Source organism: Myzus persicae, unplaced genomic scaffold, assembly GCF_001856785.1.
Source record: "Myzus persicae strain clone G006 unplaced genomic scaffold, MPER_G0061.0, whole genome shotgun sequence".
In the NCBI taxonomy this organism is placed as follows: Eukaryota; Metazoa; Arthropoda; class Insecta; order Hemiptera; family Aphididae; genus Myzus; species Myzus persicae.
The window spans coordinates 69,520-95,230 of record NW_019104029.1 but is presented as its reverse complement, the minus strand read 5'-3'; the positions used below and the strand labels follow the sequence as shown (position 1 = coordinate 95,230).

Sequence of the window (25,711 nt, the reverse complement as noted above, 5' to 3'; positions counted from 1 at the left end):
ATATTTGAATCTGTTTGCTTTTGATATGCAAATTAAAGATCTAATTCTAATGTGATAATTTAGTATAATTGTTCTATGCTTTCGGCAAAATGGCTGCAAACATCGCAAGCGCCAAGAAGTGGTTTGTTTAGTTCCATTGGCCAAAACATGGTTAGCGGAATAGCCGATAATTGTTTGATAACGATGGATTATCACTAACTTTAATCACGGTTCTAGTTGTAGCCAAGGCTATAGGCACAGAACAATATAGATTGCATATTTTCTAGCAACTGATTACTAACATTATAATACATTGAATTCTGCTATTTCTGCTCAAGTAAAGTAATGAGGTAACTAGAAAATTGTGATAAATGATCAGCAATGCATAGATGTTGAAGAAGTACTGTTGATTTAGATTGCAAATTTGTAAGTGTTACTACAGTAAATTCAACATTGAAAACTTTATTATAGTACACAGATTTCTATATAGAGTAGTATAGAAATCTGTGATACAGTACTAACACCAACATTATTAAGAACAAAATAAAAACATTTCACTTCAATATTTAGCGTTATGTATTCAATGCGTATATTCCGACAAATATCTTCAGTACAGCTGTCAATTAAACAATGTTCAATACAGTTACCTAAATTCAAATCTACTGATTCCAAAGAGGATCTAAAGGAAAAAATTAAAATGAAAACACCAATTGGTAATGTAAAAATAATAGTTTAAATAAGGTACAAGTAATAACTTTTGCATATTATTATTAAAGGAAAGTTAGATGAACTCAAAGCTGGTAAGCATCCATTTCAAGAAAAGGAGCCTTTGAAAGAATGGCCTGAAGGTCGTAATCCAGCAACAGGAGAGCTAAATGGTCCAAAAGGACCTGAACCAACCAGATATGGCGATTGGGAAAGAAAAGGAAGAGTGACAGATTTTTAAATAAAAAATATACATATATATATATAAATCATTTGTTTATAATTAAATATCTATAGTAGGTAAATTGTAAATTATATTATATTTTAAGATAATAGTAAAAAAAACTAGCGTTTTGCTTCTTGATGAATAATTTATGTTAATGAAAAAAAAACCTTCTAATACTAAGTGAGTTTGACAAAACCACAAAACAGTGTCAGTTTTATAAATTATACCAATAATCAGTAACTTATTCGTCTGTTTTTGAAAGACCCATGGCATCTTTCATCATAAAATTTCTAAGTGCCCACAAAGCGTTTAAAACATTTCCGTGATTACCAATTCCTTTTCCCAACCATTGAATAGCTGGGAGTGAATTTGGATCATCTGGTCCTTTGGTATTTTCTTGTGTAGCAATCAATTGACGTTCCCAATTAGATTTGCTTTCCAGGTTTAAACTCTCAATGTATCTGAAGAAAAAAAAATACTATTAATACACTAGATTAAATAAAAATTCACTGTTGAGCTAAAATAGTTTTATACCAGCAGCTAATAAAAAAAAAAAAAAAATTAAAATTAAAGAGTATTTAATTACTTGATATAAGCTTCAGAGTGAAATACTCTAGTAGGTCTTGGTGGCACAGTTACAAATAGTGGTTCAGGATGTTTGCTTAAAGTAATGCTATTATTACTAGCTGAACCTAAATCAATTGATTTTATCAATTAAAATTTTAATACCATTAATAAAAACACAATATTTAGGATTTATACTGTCAACCATATTACCATAATATATTATAAATCAATATTAATTTTTTAAATAAAAATAATTTATATATATTATTAGAAATATAATTACCATTTTGAGACATGGGCGACGGAGTATTCCTATTTATCTGATTTAAAACGTTGACAGCTCCTCCAACTACACATAAAAAAAATGAATTATTTAATGGTTAAATAAATGGTTTTTGTTCTTTGTGGTTACATACCTTTTTCTTGTTGTGAATTGTTACTATTTCAAAAAGCTTATGTATATTTATATAGTAGGGAAAACTTACCAGGTTGATTTGTAAACTGTTGTGGTGTTGGTTGAGCCATTTGTTCTTTTTTCAAACGTGTTGACAGTACAACATTTCTATAAAGCGGTTTAAATTCAACTTAAAAAAGCAACACACGACATGCTAATATATGTTGATTCTTTTAATGCACAACATTGATCCCAGTCACTTATTTTTCAAAATAATAAAAAGGTACATAGTAAAATAATGTTGTGCTATTAAACAAATTAACATGAAAATATATCAACATAGAATACTACATTATGTACATTAGAACTCTTTTGGTGGTGAAGTGGCCATGCACTCATTTTTGATTGTCAGGGCCAAGCCAAACAATAAATTTTAGTTGAAACAGGCAGGACTTAACTTAAATTAGTTAAGTACATTGATGATTTGAGTGGACAAAGATAAAGAAAACTAAATGAATCCCAAATTTTTCATCATCTTGCAAAAGATTAAATTTTTAATCCAACAAAGTAAAAATTATTTTTAAGGAAGATAACAATATGAAGAATTTTTTATTTTGATTATCAAGAATATGGATAAATATGGAGGAAAATGAATCAGGATTGACATTCAATCATTATTTGTAAGGCTCCATTAGTGAAATTGTATTTAAGATTAGCTTGAGCTTAAAAAAAAAATGTGGGATGTGTAGAGCTCTAATATACATACATCAAATTATAAGATCTCATAACACTAATTTTTCTAACTAACAAATACATAAAAGACTAATACAAACTGCAAAATCAAACGAAAAGTAATATCAACAATTTAAAACGAAAACCTTATGCACTATTTCCTATTTATGTAGTTATTTAATTTTATTTAAAAAAATAAGATACCAGTTATTAAAATTATCAACTATAAAGTTTAAGTTGTAAATGTTTTTGAGTAACTAAACAACAATATTTGAAACAACTATTAAAACCAATTCTAAAAAAAAGAAAAACAAACAACAAAACTTTCTATTACTAAGTAATTATACATTTTTAATAAAAATTGTAATGGCCATGCTTAAATAAATATAAACTATATTTTAAAGGAAACAGACCATTAGAATTTTCAACTGGTGGTGGAGATACAGACGCCACAGATAAAACAGAAGTGGTAGTAATGACTGAGCGAGTGCTCGACATTAAATTTCTGAAATTAAAGTATAGTAGTTGAGAGTAAAAAATAACCTCATACAAATATAGTTGTTAAAACTCTAAACTCAATTAATTAGATTTAAAATTTTTTTTATATATTTTAGAAATTATTTCCCATTTAAATATACTTTTAACATAAATAAACCCATTAATCTATCTCGTATTTTCAAAAATATTATCAGCAATCGCTGGTTCAACTTGCTGAATACCACCTCATACATAAGTAATATCATATAACCATCTTAAGAATATAAAATAAAAATTTTATTTACTTGTTGCGTTCTGATAATGGTACTGGTTTTCCAGGATTTTTCAGTATATGCACTTCTTTTACATGTCTGACTAGACGATGTAAACTTGGAAATGGAGCAATACCAGTCTTTTTAACTCTAAGACATCCTCTCCATTGACATTGAAATTCAATTTCTTGTAAAGTTAATAAATTGAATATTATAGAACAGATAAATATTTAGGTTATAAAATAAATACCACTGGGAGGAATGGCTGAAAAGAATGTCTGCACATGCCCATATTGATCGGCTACAGCATGATCTAAACAATCTGATTGATCTTCAAATTGCCAGTCACAATTGTCCCAACCACACTCCCAAATTAGATCAGAACCTTCTGGGTGAGCTGGTGCTTGATGTGACTGTTGACGCCATTGTGGATAATTCTCTTCATTTAATCTATTTGCACGTTCTTCGTATGCCATTTTTTCTGTCTGTGATAAATTACGCCACTGTAATTTAAAATAATTAAGAATTTAGTTAGTCGTTTTATTGTGATATATTATGTTATATATAATTTACTTCATTGCCGACAATACGACTAACTTCACCAAAACTACGATCTGGATTATTTTGTACAATAGCTTTTCGGACATCACTTGTGTACAATATATAACCAGTGACAAGCTTCTTATGATTGGGGTTCTTTTTTCTAGATGATGATGGGGTAGACATAACTGTTGAAGTATTCAATGTACGTTCACCCAAGTCAGAAGAGCTGACAGACGGTGGACCTCCATCCATTGAATCTTCTGTCATTGTATCAGCAGGTTCTAGTTTTGGCATAGCTGGAGAACTAACGTTCTATAATCGGGATAAAAAATTATATTTCATGAAATGCAAAAATAAATCATTATATTAAACTTACAGATACGGAATCATAATGTTGGTTGTACACAGTTTTAACATCATTTGACTGAGTATTATTTTCAGTAGCTCCAACCTACGATATAATTCAATTTAATAAGACTTAATAATAGTTATATTACGGTTACATTACTTTTACTGGATGAATGAGTCTCCTAAAGAAATAAAACTCATCTTGATTTACGGCTGGAGAATGAGTATACTTTTTTAAGCCATCTTTTGGCAATTCTTTTATTAATTTAGTAGATTCATCATAAATTGATTCACAAAGATAAACATCATCTTCAGCTATTTCTGCTGGACGACCTACAAAATAAATATAATAAACAAAAATATCACAATAAAAATTTGAGAAATAATTTTTTATATATTTACATGATATATATTCAGCATGTTCTAAGACAGAACATTTTCCTGTGATTTTTAATATTAATACAGTTTCCTCGGTAGTTGTCAACAAAACTTCTTGTTTGAAGAACTGCCTACCAGAAAAATTAGGAAGATCTGCGGGAGTTAGTAGTACAGGACCAAAGACATAGGCTCCTCTGAATGATTAAAATCACATCAATAAATTATTTTAATTAATATATGGCGCAGAGCCACTTAGGCCTTTAAGAGGTCTAATTATAACTCTGTATATTATAGAGAATTTACTTACTGCTTATTAACCCAAATTTTGTCTACTTGGACTATCTGATTTTGATCATTTTTTACATAAACAAAATCTCCTGGTTTGAGTATACCTACATGACTATTGTATTGTTCATAATAAACATTTCCATCATCAATAACCCCAGGAGGATTTGGTATTATAACATTCTGTTTAATAAAAATAAAATTAAGTTTATAGTAGCTTATGTGACCAATATACTCAAAGTAAAAATACTAACTGGTTTTTCTTTTTCAATTATTTTTTCATGCTCTTCAAGTTCTGCTATTTCTTCTTTATGTTTTTCCACACGGTCACGAAATACAGACAATACTCGTTTAGGGTCTAAAGGTTCTTCCCTTTCAGCTAATTTCCATGTGGCTGATAAGCTTAAGGCCCAATTCTAAAAGATTCACATTATTTAATTACTAACCATTTGTTACAATAATAGGAGTATTTACCTTGATTTTTTTGAAATTTCTACATCTAGAAGAATATCTAGATTCACAGACATATACATCTTTTTCATCAAATCCTTTAGGTTGATAGCGGAAATAATCTTTAACACTTACAACAGCACAGCGACCTTTAATTCGACTTACTGGTATAGTAATATTTAAATCAGTCTTAAAAACCTCCTGAAAATAAATCACGTATAATAAAAATGATGATTTTTATTAAAAATAAAAACCACAAACCTTTTCTAAAAATTTTCGAGTTGACAAATGATAGGTTTCACTAGGTCTATAGAAATGATTACCATACAACATTTGCTGTGATTCCTGATTAGTCCACAACCGTTGAATATTTAATATCATCAGTTCTTGGCCACGTTCTTGGGGTTCTGCATAAACAAAATCACCAACTCTATAAACTAATTGATTAACACACACGGAATCATCTGCAGTGCCAGCAATAAGTGGTGGTGTACTATCTTCTTGCTCCTTAAATATAAAAATTAAATTAAATTAAAATTGAAAATTCACTCAAAGTTAAATTACAAAAGCATACTTCTAAAGTACTATCCTCTGTTTTAATTTCATCTTCTTCTGGATTACCACTAATAGATTCTTCAGCCATCTTTCTCTCTCTCATATCATTCACTGATAAAGATAAATCCAATAGAGAATAATTTAAAGCAGGAGAATTTAGCAAATCTCCATTACGGCATACTTCATCTCTATAATTTATAATTTATTCATTCATATGCATATATATATATATAAATATAATATGTATTGTGTATTATTTATTTAATATTTATTATTATTAAAATAGTCCAATAACTAAGCAGTATCCTACAAAAAATGGCAGATATGCTCACATATACCTTATCTTACGGTGGTTAAGAGGAATTGTGGGTCCTAGAACCATATTTGACAATGAGTTTAATAGGCTATGAAGTTTGAACTATAGGAATAATCCATTAATAAGTTAATTTTGATGATGGATTCACTCCAAATTAAATGAAAGGTAGTTTGATAAGTTGAGATGGAAGTATTAGAATTTGTAAGTCATTTTAGAGATTATTATTTTTGATGAATCATGGATCAGAGAAAATCTATTGAAGGCAAATTGATTGGAAGTCCTGAATTGTTCTTAAGTCATTGGACCATACTGGTCTGATGGTACCTCACAAATGAATTGCCGATATCTTGAATCAGACGACAGTGGGCAAAGTAGGGTTAGTCTGGAGTTTACTGATTTCCATTTGTTTTGGTTATACTGAGCCTAAGTAAGTTAGGCATCTATTAAACATTAAACTTATGTAGTTTACTGCCGGGGTAGTGAGATTAAGTTATTTAAACATATGATTTTAATTAAACTATTGGTATTTTGAATAAACCATAGTAGTTATAGCTATCTTATCAGTAGATTGTATGGTAGACTTAAATACTCAGTAGCGTAATGACAGGGTTTTATGATGTCTAGGAGTCATGGTTGAATTTTTTTGTGGCAGTGGAATTGGATACATTAAAGTGAGCAATAATATTAAAACAAAGATTAAAATATTTACATTCACATAATAATTACATCTATTATCTATGATATTAAAGGTATTAAGAGTGGTACTGAAATATATGCTGTGCATGATGGTTTTAAATGTTTATCATGCAACTGCCTGCTTAAGTAATAAAAATAAAATATTCAACAAACAAACAAACAAACCTTTGTCTGATGAAATATGATTGCAATTCAATAGAATCTTCAAATACTTGTGAATCTGTCCGTGAAAGTTGGCGAGCTCGTTCCAAACAAGCAAATAGATCTTCTTGAAAAGTGTCTAATCGTTTGTACTGATTACCATCTAATCTCCGTTTAATCAAATCTAGAGATAACCCTCTTACCCTAAACAAATTATTTAAATTTAATAATATTTTTAATCAAAACTATTGTTATATTTACTTGTTGCCATCAATATCATCATGTTCGGGAAGTTCTGCCATAGAATCAGAAAAACATCGACCTTCCTCATCTTGGTGATTATAAACACTAGCAAATAACGAAGTCAACAATTCTTGTACTGCGCTTTGTACATCAGGTGTACTATCTTCATCTGCTCTAAGTTGTAATTTTGTTTGCAATGTGAGTCTTTGTAAAGTCAATGCATCTTTGTAAATTTGTGAATCTGGTTCATTGTATTTACAAGCATTGTCAAACATCAACACAAAATCTGCAGCCAAATCATCAAGGCTTTCATACAAATTATTCTTCAACTTTTGAGATATAACTTCCAAATTAATAGGTTTTTTTATCACTTCATAATAGTCTGGATATTCACTTTTGGATGGTAGTTTCATGAAAATAATTGATAGCAAACGACCTTTTTGATCTTTAAAATCTTTGATTGTGTTGAATAATGTACGCATTTTTTGTAGTGTTGCTTGAGGGAGTTGGGATTTTCTGAATTTCAACAATGAACTTGACACACTGGTATTACAATACAATATTATTTTAATTATATAAATATTTGGAAAATTAATTTCTATATTATTAGTAATAAATTAATAATGAAAAAGCAAATTAATTTTAGTTACATTTTATTAGGTTTGGTCAAAACAGGTCCCAATTCTTTAGAACGATCCAATAATACTTTTTCTAATGTATTCGCATCCTCGTAAATAAGTGATCCTTCTTCATTAAATTGACGACAATTATCAAACATTAACTAAACCAAACAAAATAGAAAAGAACATTAAAACTGTAATAAAAAAATAATTCTTAACATAAGTCTATATTTATATCAAAAGATTACTTTAAAGTCTTGCAATATTTCGTCTTCACTTTTGTATTTTTCTTGTTTGATCTTTTCTTCAATTGTCAGCATATCAATTGGTTCAGCTATAACCTTGTAGTAATCAGGGTAAAGTTTTTTAGATGGTCTTTCCATAAACATTAACATAGGCACACGCCCATGTTCAGTCTATTATATAAAAATAAAGCACATTTAAATCAAGTATTTCAATTTTTTTTAACTACTGAATACAACACATACTGTATAATCCATAAGGCATTTGCATAAAGCATACAAACGTCTCTTCAGAGGAATATTATTCAAGTATTTTCCACGAGTAAGACATCGTGGTGATCGGGCAAACTTCTTAGATGTTCGAGAAGTTGATTGTAAGTCATCATCAGCAGAATCGTCTTCACTATCAGAATACTAAAAGAATAAAAGTTACGTAAGTACAATTTTTTAATTATTATAACCTAAACGTTGATGGTACATACTTGATGTCCTAAATCTAACAATTCTTGAGCCTTAGTCTGCATAACCTTTTGTAATTTTACAGCATCCTGGAAATGAAGATAAATAAAATATAAAAATAATAATTACCAAATATATTTTTTCTTCAAATAACTGTAATATAAATAATTTAAAATACAAAGGAATAAGAAACAAACTTGTATTGTAAGAATTTTAACTTCTTTAGTTTGAATAAAGAAATATTCATCATTATTTGTAAAAAGTGAATACCAAATTACTAAATAATAAATATTAATTACTAACTAGCAATTACCTTGTACTGTTTTGTGTCTGGAGTGAAATACTTTTTTGCATTTTCTAACATCACATTCATATCCCCAGCCACTTCACTAACTGTACCATAGTCTCCATTCTAAATATAGAATACAATTAGTATGAAACAAATACAATATTTTTAATAACTTACTCTTAATTTTTTGCCAATTTGCATTAATGAAAGTGGATTTCTAATTTCATGATAATAATTAGGGTAGTACCGTTTCGATGGTAATTTCCAAAATGAATCACTTAGTAAATTTCCTAAATTTTTAATTTAATGATGGAATTTCAATAGTTATTTGATAAATATTTAATACTTGAGTCAAATTTCAAATGTATTACCTTGTAATCCAGTAGCAGAACGAACAGCATTATATAACTGCCACCTAGGATTATCTGGACCATCTACATTACTTTGACTATCAGTCACAGTATCTTCATCCAAGTCTGAATCTTCCTCATCTTCAGATTGTAATGCAGCCGTTACAGCTGACATTGATGTTTGACTACCTCTCATACGTTTGGCCCTATAATGTTTTGGCAAATCAATATTATAAAAAATATCAAAAGAATATAATTAAACTATCTATAAATATTAATTAATTATTTAATATAATTTACCTTATTCTTTCACTACTTTTACTTGGGGCATATTTTCCATGATCCACTTCTATCTTTTTACTAGTAATTACTTTTTTTAATGTTTTGGCATCTTTGTATATTTGTGAACCAGGTTCATTAAATAAACAGGCATTTTTTGTCATTATCAATAATTCTCGTTCCATTTCAGCTAAATTTGCATACTTTCCATCTTGTATCTTACGAGCAATAGATCGCAAATCAATTGGATTTTCAATAACTTCATAATAATTAGGATAACGCTAAATATAAAGGAAAAATAAGAAAATACTTTAAAAATTGTAAGCTTGAAATTAAATAATATATATACAATACCATGTTTAGAACTAAACTGATTAAGTTATGTTAAAGGAAAAAGTTTAGATAAATATTGTGGATAATGTATTGATTACCTCAGAATGTGCTAGTAGTAAAAACTGTAAAAAAAATGAGTAAAAGCTAAACAATTCATGGTTAGCTTTACTCATCACTCATAACAGAAAACTATGTTGTTCTAAACTCAAACATATAATTTTTCTTAGTGAATAAAATGTAATTACTTTTTTAGAAGGCAAGAGTTGAAATGCTGCTGATAATAAACGATTCTCATTATCTGTAGCAGACATAACAGCAGTAAATAAATCTTCGCACATGGCTAACTCATCATCACCACCTACAACTGATGAATTACTCTCTTCTTCGTCAGTCTGTTCAGATTTTGACATTGAGGCTGCTGATCCACCTCTTTTTCCCTTAAGATATAATTTAAATAAATTTTAAGTAAAACTTTAAAGCTTTCAAGATATTGCATTTCATTAATTGCCGATTTGTGTTATTGTTAACTTACTAGTTTCCCGACACGAATAACAAGTTTTTCTTTAGGTGTTCCTTCTCTTTCCAAAATATTATTTTTGGTTGCTAAAAATACATCCCATAACTCTACTGCATCTTTATACTCTTGAGAATTTTTCTGAAAATAGTATGTTGATTTTAATTATTATTGAATAAAAAGGATTTATATTAGATTATAAGTGCTACCTTAGTGACATAAAATACAAGGCAAATTCAGTTTAGGATCCACTTTTTTAATTCAGTTTAAAGGAGTTGAGAGGGGGAGGAGGTTGTTGAACATTTCCTAACCAGTAACCACAATGTATTATTTAAATGTTCAATAAAGTAAATAATATTAATTTTAATTGAAATTTATTCAGTTAACAGTTACTTCTATTCAAATCCACTGTGGGGTGGGTTCCACTACTAAGTATATACTAAGTTGTATATAATTGCATCTGGTAAAATACATTTATTTTAATTGATACAATATATATAACATATAAATCATGTTACACCTATTATATAATAATATAATTTAATATTCAGTTAAAATAAGGGTATTGATTACTAATTTCTCATGTTCAATATCAACAATTTATATAAGAGGTCATCAGATGGCGACCTACAGAATACATTTTTGAAAGCCCGTAGAGAAAAAAATAAAAAGTAAAACCCGTTAATATGATAATTTACTACACTAGAGTAGTAAATTATCATTTTTGTTGATTGGTTTTTACTAACATCAGCAATTTCAATCAGAACTTTTTAATTTCATAAATTTTCATTGAACATGTTGTAACATGAGATACATTTCCATAGCACTCTGCTACATTTTAAGTCAATCCATAAAAAAAAATAAGCAAATGCTTTAAGTCCCGATCCCTGGTTATAACTAAAACACATAATATGTAAAAAATAATTACCTTATAAAAGGATTTGGCATTATTAGTAAGGAGTTCCAAATCAGTTTGTAAATCGTCAACATCATCATATTCATCTGTTTTAATTTTTTGTTGAATTTTTATCAAATCTATCGGATTAGAAACAACCTGTAAAATTGATAAAAAATATATAAAATGTACATAAGTAATTGTTATGAAGAAGCATAATAAGTTATTTACATCATAGTATGTTGGTTCTTGTCTTCTTTTTGGAGCTCTAATAAAACTATCACATAATAACATGCCATCTTCTTTTTTAAAATTTCTTATTGTATCATAAACTGATTGAACTATGTCCACCTAAAACACAACCACATCGATTGAATGTGTTACTAATTATGCATTTTTACAATTTTGGAATAAATTATGAAAAAAAATGAAAGTTGAATGATTATATTTGAAAATGTTTAAGATTTTAACACATTACAACAGCTACATTCTTGTTTGGATAAGCATGATATTTTAATTGGTATAAAGCATGATAAGGCCTGTTTTATTTTAATTACAAATCGAATAGTTTGATTACACTTGGATCGTATTTAAAAACTATTGACTTTTTGACACATATCATTTCCTTTTTCATTAAATAATGAACAGTTCTTAATTTTGTTAACTTCTCCACGGGAAATAACGACAAAAATCAAGCCTAACAGGAGTTAACAATTATTTTAGTATACATATCAATCTTTACTACATATATTTTAAAATAAGGTATTTAAATAAAACAATTTTAAGTTCAATAATGTGCTGAATGTAGAATATATAAATTGATGTAAATGATCAAATAGACAAATTGGTATCATAATTGTTCATGTAAGTAAAAAATACGAACATGAAATTGATTTAAGGGATTAAATATAATCGAGATTTCCATTTTTTTCTATATTTTCATGACAGCTGAATTAAAAAACTGTTGGTTCAAACTATCAATAAATATGGTAGCAACCAACTGATCTTAAATAATATGTTATATGTTGATTCGATCTATGTCTGAATATATATTATTATTATCTATTTTTCATATACATATATGTATGATTTAAAATTTTCTATTCGAAATTACATATACCGGATCCACTCGTCTTTTCTTGCGTATGTGCTCAACTGGTAAACTTTCCACTTCGTCATCAGTTGCACGACTAGCAATTGATGACGCTCTCCTGCGTCGATTCATTTTTTAAATAGTTTTCTACCGTGGATGATAGAATAATACGTCCTAGAACATACTCATTAATTAGGCATTCATGAATACTCCACAGTTCATGTAAATCATCGTTTGTACTTACCTATGGTATACCAAAATCTCTCTACGGTGAACCAAGTGTTGTAACCGGATATTTATAATGAAAAATAATCAAAATATAAACAAATACCAATAATTATTTTACAAAACTAAACGGTCAGAATAACCGAAAACTTATCGGTTGTGCACTAAACACTAAATAGTGCGGCTCGCGGCTGATGCATACTGCAAAATCCAAGTATAAACACTAAAATAATGGTGATAACAGTTTTTATTGATTATTTCATATTGTTTACAAAATAAAAACCTACCATTGGCTACACGAATGATTATTGTTTCTTCTATGAATGTTTATAGGGACAAGACAGTTAACCCACTAACAACTTTACCGAATATCGTCTTCTACGTCAAAAAACGAGGACCGGTTCAGTTGCAGACATTCTTAATTTAAATTTATAAATTAATTAATGCTACTTTAATAGTTAAAAAAATATCATGGGCAGACATTTGCACACGTATAATTTTTGAAAATCTGACTATTGGATATATTGGACGAAATTTTACTCCTTACAAAAAAAATTTAATACAAATATATTTTAATGTTTATTTATTTTGTTATATTATTTCTTACCCAAAAAAGTAGGTTTATATTAAACTGTTAAACATTTTACTCTCGATTCTGTAAACGCTAGTATTTGTTGTACCTAGATCTTTAATTTGCACATTATGTTTCTGAGACAGATTTCTTCTTTTTTTTTTTTTAAAGCATACAATCTGTAAATAAATTACATTAGATTTCTAAGTTCATTAATAATATAATATAATAATTAATTATCTTTCCAATATTTACGAGAATTACCAGTAAAAATACTGTAATTATGAACATTAGAAACTTTTATACAATAGACGTTTCATGCTGTCTCAGCAATATAAATATTAAATATATATACACATAACACATACATAGATACAAAATACAAATATATTATATTGTACATTACAATATTATGTCTGACCGTCTTGTCATTTGTTCATTCTGTTCAATGATAACTGACCTATTATAGCAATTAGCAATTACCTAGAATCACGATAAATATTTCTTTATCGTGCCTGAAATATAATAAAAAGCAAAACCTATGGAAATAAAGAGCCATTAAAACTATAGCCGTCTTCATTGTAAAATATATTAAAATACAAAATTATACTTGGACGTCCCCCTACCCGAATCAATGTATATTTTTTACACATAATAATAAATTGGATAATGGGTTACTTGGTTTTACCTGGAACATATGATCATCTATCGAATATCATCATTCACGTTATGGATTTATTACCCAATTTAATGAAAAATGATAAATAAACCTAGGTTAAGTAAAAGTATTATTGAATTACGTTTATTCAATAATTTAACAATTTGTATAATTATGAAATGAGAAATCTCCTAAACAGTACTTTTCATTATTTGTATTACTTATTTTTATTTGTTTATTCTTTAGTATTTATATTAGCTTATTTTGTACTGCAACAGTGTTATTATAACGTATTATTGAATTATATAAATATCTATCTTATTATATTATTAATATGACCATTTGTAAATTTATTGATTTGAATTCCATATTATCGTTTAATATTTTTACTATTAATTTTTTGTCCGGGGGGGGGGGGGGCGTCCTGGATTCAGACAAAATATAGGTACTTATACTGTATTCATTGGACAACATAAATACAAGATAATGCGTTTAATGTACCTATTTAAACTGGGCCGATTTTTAACCAGTTGGCATGAGTATGTCAAAATACCTATATTGGATACGTCAAATTTCAAAGATTAATCATAGCATACATAAAACAATTCTAATAGAAATAGTAATATATAATTGTATACACATTACCATATAATATTATTGTCAATGGGGTTTAATGGTGTAATAGCAGATTACAAAATAAGATTTTAGTAAGTTGTTTCATATTTCTACCATTAACATATTTCGAAAACCTATTTAGTATATTTGAATAGTTTGAATATCCAATATCTTCAACTATCTTTGCTCCTAAGAAATTATTGTGACAAGACACTTTCTCAATTTCCAGTAAATAAACTTGGTATCATTCCCAAAGAAATTTTGACTGATGAATAATGATATTTTACCCTGAATAATTGTTCAAATATTTGTAATAGAACTTGTGAGAAGGCTTTTATAAATATTTATTCAGTTATTTAACCATAAACAAATATTTAACAATACAAAAATCAGAAAAAACTTAGTTTAGAATTTAAAATATCTTTAATTAACAAAATAATTAGAGCTATAATTATTAAATTATATTAAGTCGTGTCTATGAAAAGTTGAAGTATATGGTTGCTAATTTTTGATATAAAAATTAGTTTTGTCAACATTTTTTTTTTTTTTAATTAATAGTGATTTTATAATATTAAACAAATGTACCAAGACCAACTAGATCTAATATGTACCAGAAACTATTTTTGTAGTGAAAGATCAAACTATCGTACCATAAAATGTGTGCAAAAAATAAATAAATGATAATTTGAAAAATAAACACACCATAAAAAGTAAACATAAATTACTGTTTTTGATACAGCTGCAGTAAAACAATTTTAACTTAACCCTTTTACACATTGCAGCTTGTTACAACTAGTTGACTTTTTGCATTTAAATAATAAAAATTGAATTACATATTATTAGTGTCAAGAAAATTTTTGCGATTAAATTTTGAATACGTAAAAATGTGTACTCAAGACAAAATATTTAAATTTAAGAATCGTTTTATTACAAATCATTAGAAACAAACTAACTTTCATTTGCTAAAATTAATACTAACACCTTTCAATCATGGACAGCAACTTATATGGCTTTAACAAATCAAAATATATTTTTAAATAAAATCGTCATGTATTTTATAAAAATGTGTTACATAGTTGTTTTGCATAAATAGTGATTTTAGTATTTTCCTCTAGAATAAGACCTTGAACGAGATTTTCTACTTCTGTAAACAGGTGAGCGACTCCTTGATTGTGATTTTGAATATGAACGATAAGCACGCCGTGAAGGTGAAGATCGTCCCCTAAAATCAATTAAACATAATAAGAAATATGTAATTTATAACAAAATTAAATTTTCAATTACAACAAACTATATAGAACAGTGTTAAATTCCTGAAAACATTATACTATTATATTATTTAACAACATACCATATAAATTCACAAATTAAAATTAAACACTAGTTCAATACATATTAATTTTAAGTAAATATAGAGTTTAAACCAATATAATACATTAATATTAACTTGCTCTTAAATTAATTTATTTTCAAGTATATAATACATCAAATAAAACATGGTATCAGCACAAAGCTTAAGAAAAATGACAATCATGTAATTTACCTGGAAATAGTCATCCAATAAATAAATAAATACTTAAACCACATAAATTATGTTTTATCATTTTGATAAATGTATGAACAAAGTACCTGATAAATTTGCATATTATAAGTTATTAAGCATAATATCAGAAAATTATGAAAATATTAAATATAACATGGGTCCTTCTTTGTGTAGGAAGTATCATGTTGTCTAGTTATTCTATATATTATTTTAATCTGACAAGATTGATCAAATTAATATTAGAATAAATTGGTGCATAAAGCAGATACAAAGAAGCATCTACCGAGGGTAAGAGGTTTGTATTATAATGTACATTTTTTACTTGAATCAGGATAGAAAATAAATTGTTGCATTATTCACAAGTGTTGTATAATATGCATGGCATGAAATTTACTTTTATTTAAGTACTATACGATTATTAAAACTTATTATGAACTTATTTTTAGGCAAGATTTTCATACGCAAAACTCAATTTATAAATATCCTATTAGTAACTATATATTTTTTAAATACCTAAAATATAACCAGAATAATGACGAACGATGAGTGATGCAAAAACAATGTAATCAAAGCATGCAGCAGTAGCTAGGAGATGAGTTTCAAATGTTAAGTTGTTGTTTTGTACTGCAATAAAAATTGGGGATTTGACAATTAAAACCAAATGATGAATGTTTCATGAAAATAGAATGCCTAGTGGGGATTCAAGAATCTCGCACCCCCTGGTGTTTGTTGCTGCTCAAGTTGGTAGTACTGTGTTGAAAGGTGATGGTAGTAGTGGATGTGGTAGTGGTGATGATGAAGAATTCAATAAAGTTGAATCTATAATAAATAACCTGCCAAAAGTATTTATTCTCATTAATTTTAAATTATATAATAGTATTTTAATACAAGATTTACCCTTCCACAGTAATTTAATTTAAATTAATATAAAAATAAATAATAAACTATAGGTGGATATGCAGATTTAAAAATTTCAGTTTAAACAAAAGCTGATAGGATAAAGAACATTACCTATGTACAGGTGATTTATCTCTGGAACGTTTGCCAGTTGACATTTGAACAACAATTCTGGATCCACAACATCTTCTAAAATTGTACACAAATACATAACAATTATATATCATCTATATATACATGTAGAAGATTATTAATTTATTTTTCAAGATAACAATAGGACAAATTGAATATGGTTGCTTATGAGCTAAGTTCATAATTTATAGTAAAATGTATAATTTGAAGCAAAATCAAAAAAAAAAAATTGTATGGTTCATTAATCAAGATAATTATAATATTTTCTTAGATAAGACATAATAATACAATATTTTATACATAATATAGTGAAAATGAGATACATAATAAGATACACTACGATAAAATTTCACTTTACTTTGCAAAATAAGCAAAAATATTTGTGTAAGATCATTGGCGCATACTAATTGGGTCCCAAATTCAAATTGTATACCAAAACATACCTACTGTTCAAGTTGGGTCCTAGAAAAAAAAACATTTTGCTTCCCATTTTAACAGACTTAGGACTGTCTGTATTTTAACATTTAGTTATCACAGGTATGGTTAAAAATGATTTCTCTGTTTTGCATGTTTTCTCGTACATTTAATTTTTTAATGTTATATAATTGTTGAGATTAATTAATTGTTTGTTATCTGGCTGTTATTAGTTGAAAGTTAAAAGTTAATAATAGAATAACATAATAAAATATACAAAAGAATACTTAGAAGTTAATAATTGGGTTGGCATTTATAAGGTGCAGATTTAACATATCCATGGCAAATAATTTTTCACAATATTTATTTGCTTACAAAATCTTCATTAGATATAATGCAGTTTCTTCTTCTTCCTTTTAGACTTATCATTTTAATATTAACTTCAATTTGAATATACTTTAAGACATGTATAAATTAAAATATATTAAGGTGAAGAGAATAAAACATAGAATTGAAGTGTGAATGAAAGAATTCCTATGCATTTGTAGTTCTTATTGTCCTAGGTTTAAGTTCGGACCTTAAATTTGGTCAGGATGAACATAATTTTCTAATAAATATTCTGTGAACTTTTGCAGTAATTTGTCATCTGGTAGAATAGTAACCAAATTATTTTTAAAACAATTTCCTACTGCATTAGGAAGTAAGAATGAAGGTCCGAAAAAACATTTTAGGTTATTCCCCCTATCTATGATTTTGTTTTTATGAACACCACATTATCCTAAAATCCGGAACTTATTGGATCACCATAAATCCATCAATTTTGGACTATATGAAATCTACAACATTTTATATTTATTTCTTGCAAGCTGTGTTAATTGCTACTTCAAAATAAGTACAGAATCCATATTATATTTGTATTTTATACAACTACAATATGACAAAACATTTTATACCCTAGACCCAACACTAACAAAATTTAAAACTAATTATTTTCTGACCCAACTCAGATGCAGCCATGATCATTTGTTATTCTTGAGCAGTGGTTCTCAGTCTTTTTTGGTGCACAAAACAATATCGAAGTATTATCAAACCGTATTTTTATTATACATCACAAGTTTTTATGGCACACTCAAGCGCTTAACAACCATAGTAACTTCGGCAACTATGCCGGAAGCAATAATTATCAACACGAGCCTATAAAAGTATCACATTTTTTTGCAGCACAAGGGTTGGGAACCACTGTTCTAGAGAAACAATGCTAAAAATAATCATTTTCAACTATGGAAATTAATGCCAATGTAAATGATAAAATATTAACCTAAATCATTGAAAATATCTACTGTTATACGGGTTTTGAAATATTTAAATAAAAAACACAACTTTTTACAAATTATTTCTGATTAATTTTAAGTGTACAACATCAAAATTTCTGACAGCAATAACTGATATTATTCATCATAAATTATATTTAAAACAACTTCTATAAACTATTCATTTCAGATAAAAAATAAGTTATCAACATAAAAATGTCTGACAGGGATAACTGATATTATTCATCATTATTATATTTAAAACTAACTATTAATTTCAGGAAAATTAATGTTAAGACTATATTACAACTTACTAATAATTTCAGGTAAAATTTAAGTTATCATCATAGAAATGTCTGACAGGGATAACTGATATTATTCATCATTAATACATTTAAAACTTACTAATAATTTCAGGTAAAATTTAAGTTATCATCATAGAAATGTCTGACAGGGATAACTGATATTATTCATCATTAATACATTTAAAACTAACTAATAATTTCAGGTAAAATTTAAGTTATCATCATAGAAATGTCTGACAGGGATAACTGATATTATTCATCATTAATACATTTAAAACTAACTAATAATTTCAGGTAAAATTTAAGTTATCATCATAGAAATGTCTGACAGGGATAACTGATATTATTCATCATTAATACATTTAAAACTAACTAATAATTTCAGGTAAAATTTAAGTTATCATCATAGAAATGTCTGACAGGGATAACTGATATTATTCATCATTAATACATTTAAAACTAACTAATAATTTCAGGTAAAATAAAAGTTATCAACATAGAAATGTCTGACAGGGATAACTGATATTATTCATCATTAATACATTTAAAACTAACTATTAATTTCAGGTAAAATAAAAGTTATCAACATAGAAATGTCTGACAGGGATAACTGATATTATTCATCATTAATACATTTAAAACTAACTATTAATTTCAGGTAAAATAAAAGTTATCAACATAGAAATGTCTGACAGGGATAACTGATATTATTCATCATTAATACATTTAAAACTAACTATTAATTTCAGGTAAAATAAAAGTTATCAACATAGAAATGTCTGACAGGGATAACTGATATTATTCATCATTAATACATTTAAGACTATATTACAACTTAATATTAATTTCAGATAAAATTTAAGTTATCAACATAGAAATGTCTGACAGGGATAACTGTTATTATTCATCATCAATAAATTTACACCCGGTTGCAAAATCAATCATTAAACATATATATGCCGGGTTGCATGAACGCCCGTTAAATGTTTAACGAGCCGTTAGCGCGCTAACAAATGATTAAAATTGTATTCATCTGTTAAACAATCTTTAAACGTTCAATAGTTTTATTGGGCCGTTAAAATATAGGTTACCAGCTCATTAAACTAATGGGCCGATTTCGGCTCTTTAAATTTCAATCATTCGATAATCCTACAGTTATCATGCATACGTATTCAGGTGTCAGTAGTACGTCGTCACTATACCTACCCTGTAGTTGGTCGTACTTCCTAAATGTTTTTCTTAATACTTATAAGCTGTAACCGAAAATAGTAAAAATGTTGATTTCTGATTCAAGTTTATCGATTTCCGATGATGAATTTGTTTTGGATATTTTGTATCATTTACCTAGACCGAGGTTATTTAGAGATCGATCAAATCCTTTGGAGGAATTTGATGAAATCGATTTTAAGTGTCGATTTAGGTAAGTAATAAGGTGTTTTAAAAACATTGTTACATATTTAAATGTTAATAACACCAAACCAGTTTTATTATATTATTTAAATTCTAAATAAGTATTATGTTTTATTTATAACAAAAATCTAAAAATATTCCATCCTAATGCAGTACAAATCATTAATAGTCCTACTGGGCCTGTACTAGGCCAGTCGGACTTTTCCACCTATCCGCCCTGGGCAGTCTACTCATATATATTATTATCCTTATATATAGGTAAGAACTACCTATATATAATGCATGAATGGCATAGTCGTAACTAGTCCTTAAAGTTATGGGGGTGGCTAGATTCCAAAAAAATGTTTATAGCGATTTTTTTTAAATTAGATTATTATTTTTCATTGGTTTCTATTGATGTTTACAACTGACTTGAATGATTATTCGTTTATATTAAACATTATATTTTTTATATTGTAGTCAAAAATAAAGTTAATACTAATTTATAAATATTTATCATTTATTTACTATTATATAAACACATACATTTATCCAAAAATTCTGGGGGGCTGCAGCCCACCCCTAGTTACGCCTACAATGAATGGTAGTTTAATACAAAATACACTAAAATGTACATGATTTTTAATTTAAAAACAGGCTATCAAAGGAAACATTTGGTTTTTTATGTAATTTGATTGGCGAAGAATTACGTAATTCTCGTAGAAGTTTTGCGATTTCTCCAGAAATTCAAATTTTAGTAACATTACGTTATTATGCAACAGGAGCATTTCAAGTATTTTAAATAATATAGACAATATACTAGTATAATATTATATTCTAATATATTCTAAGTTATCAAGTAGATCTAAGGACCCTTTGCCATTAATAATAAAGTTCTCAGAATGAAAACCTGCCTCTCACTTGTATAAAATATAAATTAAAATGTATTTATACAATTACAAACTACCTACTAAGTAGGTAGGTACTTACGGTGATCGGAAAAAAAATCCCCAGACTACAATATTACTCACAACCACATGCAAATGGTTGAATAAATATTTTTTAAACGTATATTATATTATATTTTTAATTTAAGCTAACAATATAAAATTTAATATTTTTTGCACACGATCGTGGTGTACTACTTGATAGTTGATATTATATTAGGTAGGAATTTGTTTATAAATATTTTGGAATAATTCATTAGGCTGTCATTGGAGATCATGTGCACGTACATAAATCGACCATTTGTAGAACAATAAAACGTGTATCACAAGCGATTTGTCGTCTTCGATCTCAGTTCATTGATTTTCAATAATTGGCTTAAAAGGCAATATCAAGTCAATTAATAGCTCTTTTTCCCTTTCAGTAAAGTTTTTTCCTCTCATACGTTTCTGTTTTAACTGACTCTCATTTATATTATGTTCAGACATTATTTATAATATTTAGGTAATTACAATTGCTAAAAAAACACGAAACTTATAAAATGTGTACAAAACAACAGAACCGAAAACGCCGAAGAAAGATTAAGTACAGACTAGTAGACTACAAATTCACAATTTGTAGAATTTAGCAATTATTGTTATTATACATATTCAAAATAAAAGTTCAAACAGCTGTTGATACAGTATCTAGATCATAGGATTTTATCACTTTTTCTGTGATAAACTTAAATTTCTACACTAACCTCGGATCATGTTTAATACCAATATATTTTTATTGTACGATTTGTGCAACCCAAACGATTCTGTAAAACGATTTAACGGCTCGTTAAAACTGTTCATTAAATAAATTTAAAGTTCGGTTTCATGCAACCCGGCAATAATATGTTTATATTTTAATGATTCAATAGTGAGTGAACATGATTTAGTGGCCCATGTGTCCCATTAAATTTTTATTTTTATGCAACTTGGCGATAATTATATTATTTTAAGGTATATAAATGGTTAGTTTTAGATAAATCTTAGTTATCACCATATTTATTAATATAAATTATTGATTAATATTATGTAATGGTCTTACGTTCCATCTAAACCACGAACAGCATCCTCTGCATCACGAGGGTCTTCATATTCTATGAAAGCAAAACCAGGTGGATTCCTTGCTATCCAAATATTTTTCAATGGACCATACTTGGTAAACAAATCTTCTATTTCATACTTATTGGCATTGCTTTTTAAATTACCAATATATACTTTACAAGTTGGATCCCATTCACGGTGTTTGGACATGTTTTTGTCTTCTATCTATAAACATATGTTATGACATTTCAGTTATACACAATATGTACCTTTAATGATATTGTTAATGATTTATTAAACTTGTTAATCCTGGATTTTGGGTTTATAGTCTATAACTGATTATTCTAAGAGAAAAAGAAAATTGTGTCAAAGTAATTATAAAAAGATAATGTAATATTTCATAAACATACAATGCACATTTTTATGATATACTGGTATTAACAAAAAGATTAAATTTAGTTTAATATATTTATTTTAGGCTTGGCATGAAATTGATATACTATGATACAGAATATTGAGAATTGTGTTTTATAGACACAAAGACATTCTTGGATGAATAGAGTACATATTATGTTCTCTATATTGTCTAAAATAATATCCATATCAGGTTTACGAGCATTTAAGCCATTTTGGTACAAAGAAAATTATACTGAAGCAGTAATAATAACTAATATTATAAGACAACAAAAAATAAACATATAAATATAAAACAATTGTTTAGTAAGAATATTAGGTTAAAAAAAAATTCATTAACAAGGAAAATTCTTTTTCTTGGTTGTTGTTTATAACATTTTATTTCAGTAACTATTATTATTTTATAATATAAATTAAAACGACATAATTAAGATAGTTAACTATCTAAATGAATATTCTAACTACATAAAAATGCACAACGTATACAGCAGTTTAGGTGTAACTGTGCAAACTATAATTTCAGATAATAATGGAAATGTGATATTTGCCTTGAAGTCAACATCTATTAAATATAAATAATAATAATAAATTAAAAATGAGCTGAGACTAAATCCATCTATGGAACCTTAATAAAAGACAAACCTATGTTATAATGCTTAAGAATATAAAATTATAATTAATAACCAACTTGGGCACAGCCACAATTAAAATAGGGAAAACAAAAAAATTATTAAAATGTTTGAGAATTCATTGACGAACTGAAATTATGAAATTTAATGGTTATTTAATGCGTAGATAGTTTGAAGTACTTACCGTTTTAGTGTTGAACACCAAAACTTCATTTACTATACAATATTCAATAAATTAGAATTGTAAATTACACGTGAGTTTCAGCTGTATTAAACGAAAGAAAAAGACAAAAAACAACTCGAGTACAGCAGAAACTACTCAAAAAGATAATTAGGTTGTATAAAAAATGCAATTTTATCACTATCAACAACTGTCAAGCGAAAGAATTTTGAAGTCAATTATTATTAAACACAAAGATTTATGACCATTTTTAATACTAAGTTGATACTTGATATCAGTTACACGTACTTATGCGTGCAGTTTCAATAACCGGTGACGTTGAGAAATGACTAATGCTAATGAAAATCGAGTACAAACCACGAGGGCCTAGAGACCAGAGGGCATAGAGTATAGACGAGTTAGCAAATTTTATCATTAGCCATCGCCCACCGCAACATTATGAATCAAACAAAAAATATTAAAAATGAACGTTCGACTTTCGGGCACTTGAATTGTGAACTAGTGGCTCGACTACTCAGTACCGTCAATATTGTTCTATGTCAGTACTCGACCAGTCGACGACCGACGTCGACCTGTATTGTTGAATAGTTGTTTGACAAACCAAAATGGCTTCCGCACGTCCGCACCATAACGGAATATTATCAATCTATCATGTAATTATTATCTGTTACATAACCTGCTGATAAGCTTAAATGTCTATGGCCATTGGCCGCGGCTACCGGGATGTTGATCTCTTCCCTACATTGTGGCCTCTATCAAATATTCTCTGAATTTATTTTTGTTTTCTGTTCAAGACTCAAGTATAGGGAGTTGGGACCACGGCTTTAGATAGAAATTCTACCTAAAGCCGTGGTTGGGACAATAAATATATTTTTGGAATTTAAAATATGTAACCGCAATGGCAACTTACTATTTAAATAAACAAAAAATTCTTGTGTGTGCTACCCTCTGGACTAGGGATCTTCAACCTTTTTATGCAGCGGGCTGCGTATTATTATTTTAATTATCTTGCGGGCCGCATTCGTAGTAAAAAGTAAAAACATGTAATACAAAAATTCAGTTTTATTAATATAATTTTTTTGATTACATTGTTTATTACAAATTATTAATTTATTAATCTTATCACATACTTCCGATAGCGATGGCTTAACCGTTATAATTTTTTTTTATATAGAAAATATACTTGATAAATTTCAAATGTGACCGCGGGTCGCATTTTATGACAGGGCGCGCGGGTTTAAGACCTCTGCTTTAGACCTACAGCCCATGCCCCATAAGCTGGTTACGCACGGAGCGGGTCGTCCGCTCATGGTCGTGGTTTTTATTCGCCGCGGATTTTCTTTAACAATTAAACACCTATATTTAAAATTTAAATGGGTATATTCAACGAAGTAAAATGGCTAGCGGACGACCGCATCCGCTAGCTAAAATTAAACTATGGATTTCCAATAACTATATTCAATATTATTCATACGAGGCGGATCGTCCGCTAACCACCGGGGTTTTTTTCCAGCTTATTTGTTATTTATAATCCGCGGACATGATAGTGGTCGAAATCCACGTCCGCGCAAGGTCATTCCGCCTCGTGTGTAAGTAAGGCGCGGATGAGGTGGCGGACGAAGTCCCAAAAAGAATCCGCGTCCGCGCGGGCGATCCACTCCGTGTGTACTGTGTAACCAGCTATAGTTTGAACAAATAAGCTGTAAATACTCCCTCACAAGTCACTGGGAACCTATCAATATAACTTTTATTGAAAACGATAAGGTAGTTTCTGTTTCTATTAACTTTGGATTAACTAACAAATAACAATCAACATACATTTTTAACTTTATAACCCGATTTCACGCACAAAAAATAAAAGCTATAGCGCTGTATAAGTGCTTCTTAGTTGAATATAATTTTAAATGTAAATCGCGTTGGAGTACTTCGATTTGTGAACTATTGCGATCAGGATGCACAATTTGCCTGAGGCAGATTGGATGTAGGCATACAGCACTTGGTGTAAATCGGAAGTGTTACTCTAATA

At 28.0% G+C, this 25,711-nt stretch overlaps 3 protein-coding genes across 8 annotated transcripts; 1 reads left to right on the top strand and 2 right to left on the bottom strand.

Annotated features, from left to right (window-relative positions):
- Positions 1–14: 14 nt before the first annotated feature.
- LOC111037790 (succinate dehydrogenase assembly factor 4, mitochondrial-like) lies at positions 15–1,115 on the top strand. Its single transcript, XM_022320552.1, has 3 exons — positions 15–405; positions 550–692; positions 756–1,115. The coding sequence occupies exons 2-3, from the start codon at positions 554–556 to the stop codon at positions 923–925; spliced, it is 309 nt and encodes a 102-aa protein (XP_022176244.1). The 5' UTR covers positions 15–405; positions 550–553; the 3' UTR covers positions 926–1,115.
- A 7-nt stretch (positions 1,116–1,122) lies between these two features.
- On the bottom strand, positions 1,123–12,829 carry LOC111037786 (protein polybromo-1). Of its 3 annotated transcripts, none has more exons than XM_022320544.1 (31): positions 12,626–12,829; positions 12,403–12,555; positions 11,520–11,639; positions 11,322–11,447; positions 10,412–10,534; positions 10,125–10,316; positions 9,568–9,827; positions 9,289–9,473; positions 9,095–9,207; positions 8,942–9,040; positions 8,652–8,717; positions 8,416–8,583; positions 8,176–8,343; positions 7,958–8,088; positions 7,326–7,850; positions 7,089–7,268; positions 5,931–6,099; positions 5,618–5,863; positions 5,381–5,557; positions 5,161–5,322; positions 4,929–5,089; positions 4,646–4,815; positions 4,404–4,576; positions 4,272–4,346; positions 3,926–4,207; positions 3,603–3,855; positions 3,386–3,539; positions 3,017–3,108; positions 1,761–1,826; positions 1,497–1,602; positions 1,123–1,371 (listed from the first exon to the last, which is right to left on the bottom strand). In XM_022320544.1, exons 2-31 carry the CDS (start codon positions 12,511–12,513, stop codon positions 1,152–1,154), a joined length of 5,073 nt encoding a protein of 1,690 aa, XP_022176236.1. In that variant the 5' UTR covers positions 12,514–12,555; positions 12,626–12,829; the 3' UTR covers positions 1,123–1,151. The 3 variants fall into 3 exon arrangements, with proteins under 3 accessions (XP_022176236.1, XP_022176238.1, XP_022176237.1); XM_022320546.1 differs by lacking the exon at positions 3,017–3,108 and adding an exon at positions 1,963–2,039; XM_022320545.1 differs by having other exon boundaries at positions 12,409–12,555.
- Positions 12,830–15,355: 2,526 nt separating this feature from the next.
- LOC111037803 (RNA-binding protein 1-like) lies at positions 15,356–24,299 on the bottom strand. Of its 4 annotated transcripts, none has more exons than XM_022320577.1 (4): positions 23,974–24,292; positions 22,463–22,686; positions 17,005–17,079; positions 15,356–15,672 (listed from the first exon to the last, which is right to left on the bottom strand). In XM_022320577.1, exons 2-4 carry the CDS (start codon positions 22,669–22,671, stop codon positions 15,549–15,551), a joined length of 408 nt encoding a protein of 135 aa, XP_022176269.1. In that variant the 5' UTR covers positions 22,672–22,686; positions 23,974–24,292; the 3' UTR covers positions 15,356–15,548. The 4 variants fall into 4 exon arrangements, with proteins under 4 accessions (XP_022176269.1, XP_022176268.1, XP_022176271.1 ...); XM_022320576.1 differs by having other exon boundaries at positions 23,689–24,290; XM_022320579.1 differs by lacking the exon at positions 15,356–15,672 and adding an exon at positions 16,710–16,826 and having other exon boundaries at positions 23,974–24,299.
- Positions 24,300–25,711: the final 1,412 nt, after the last annotated feature.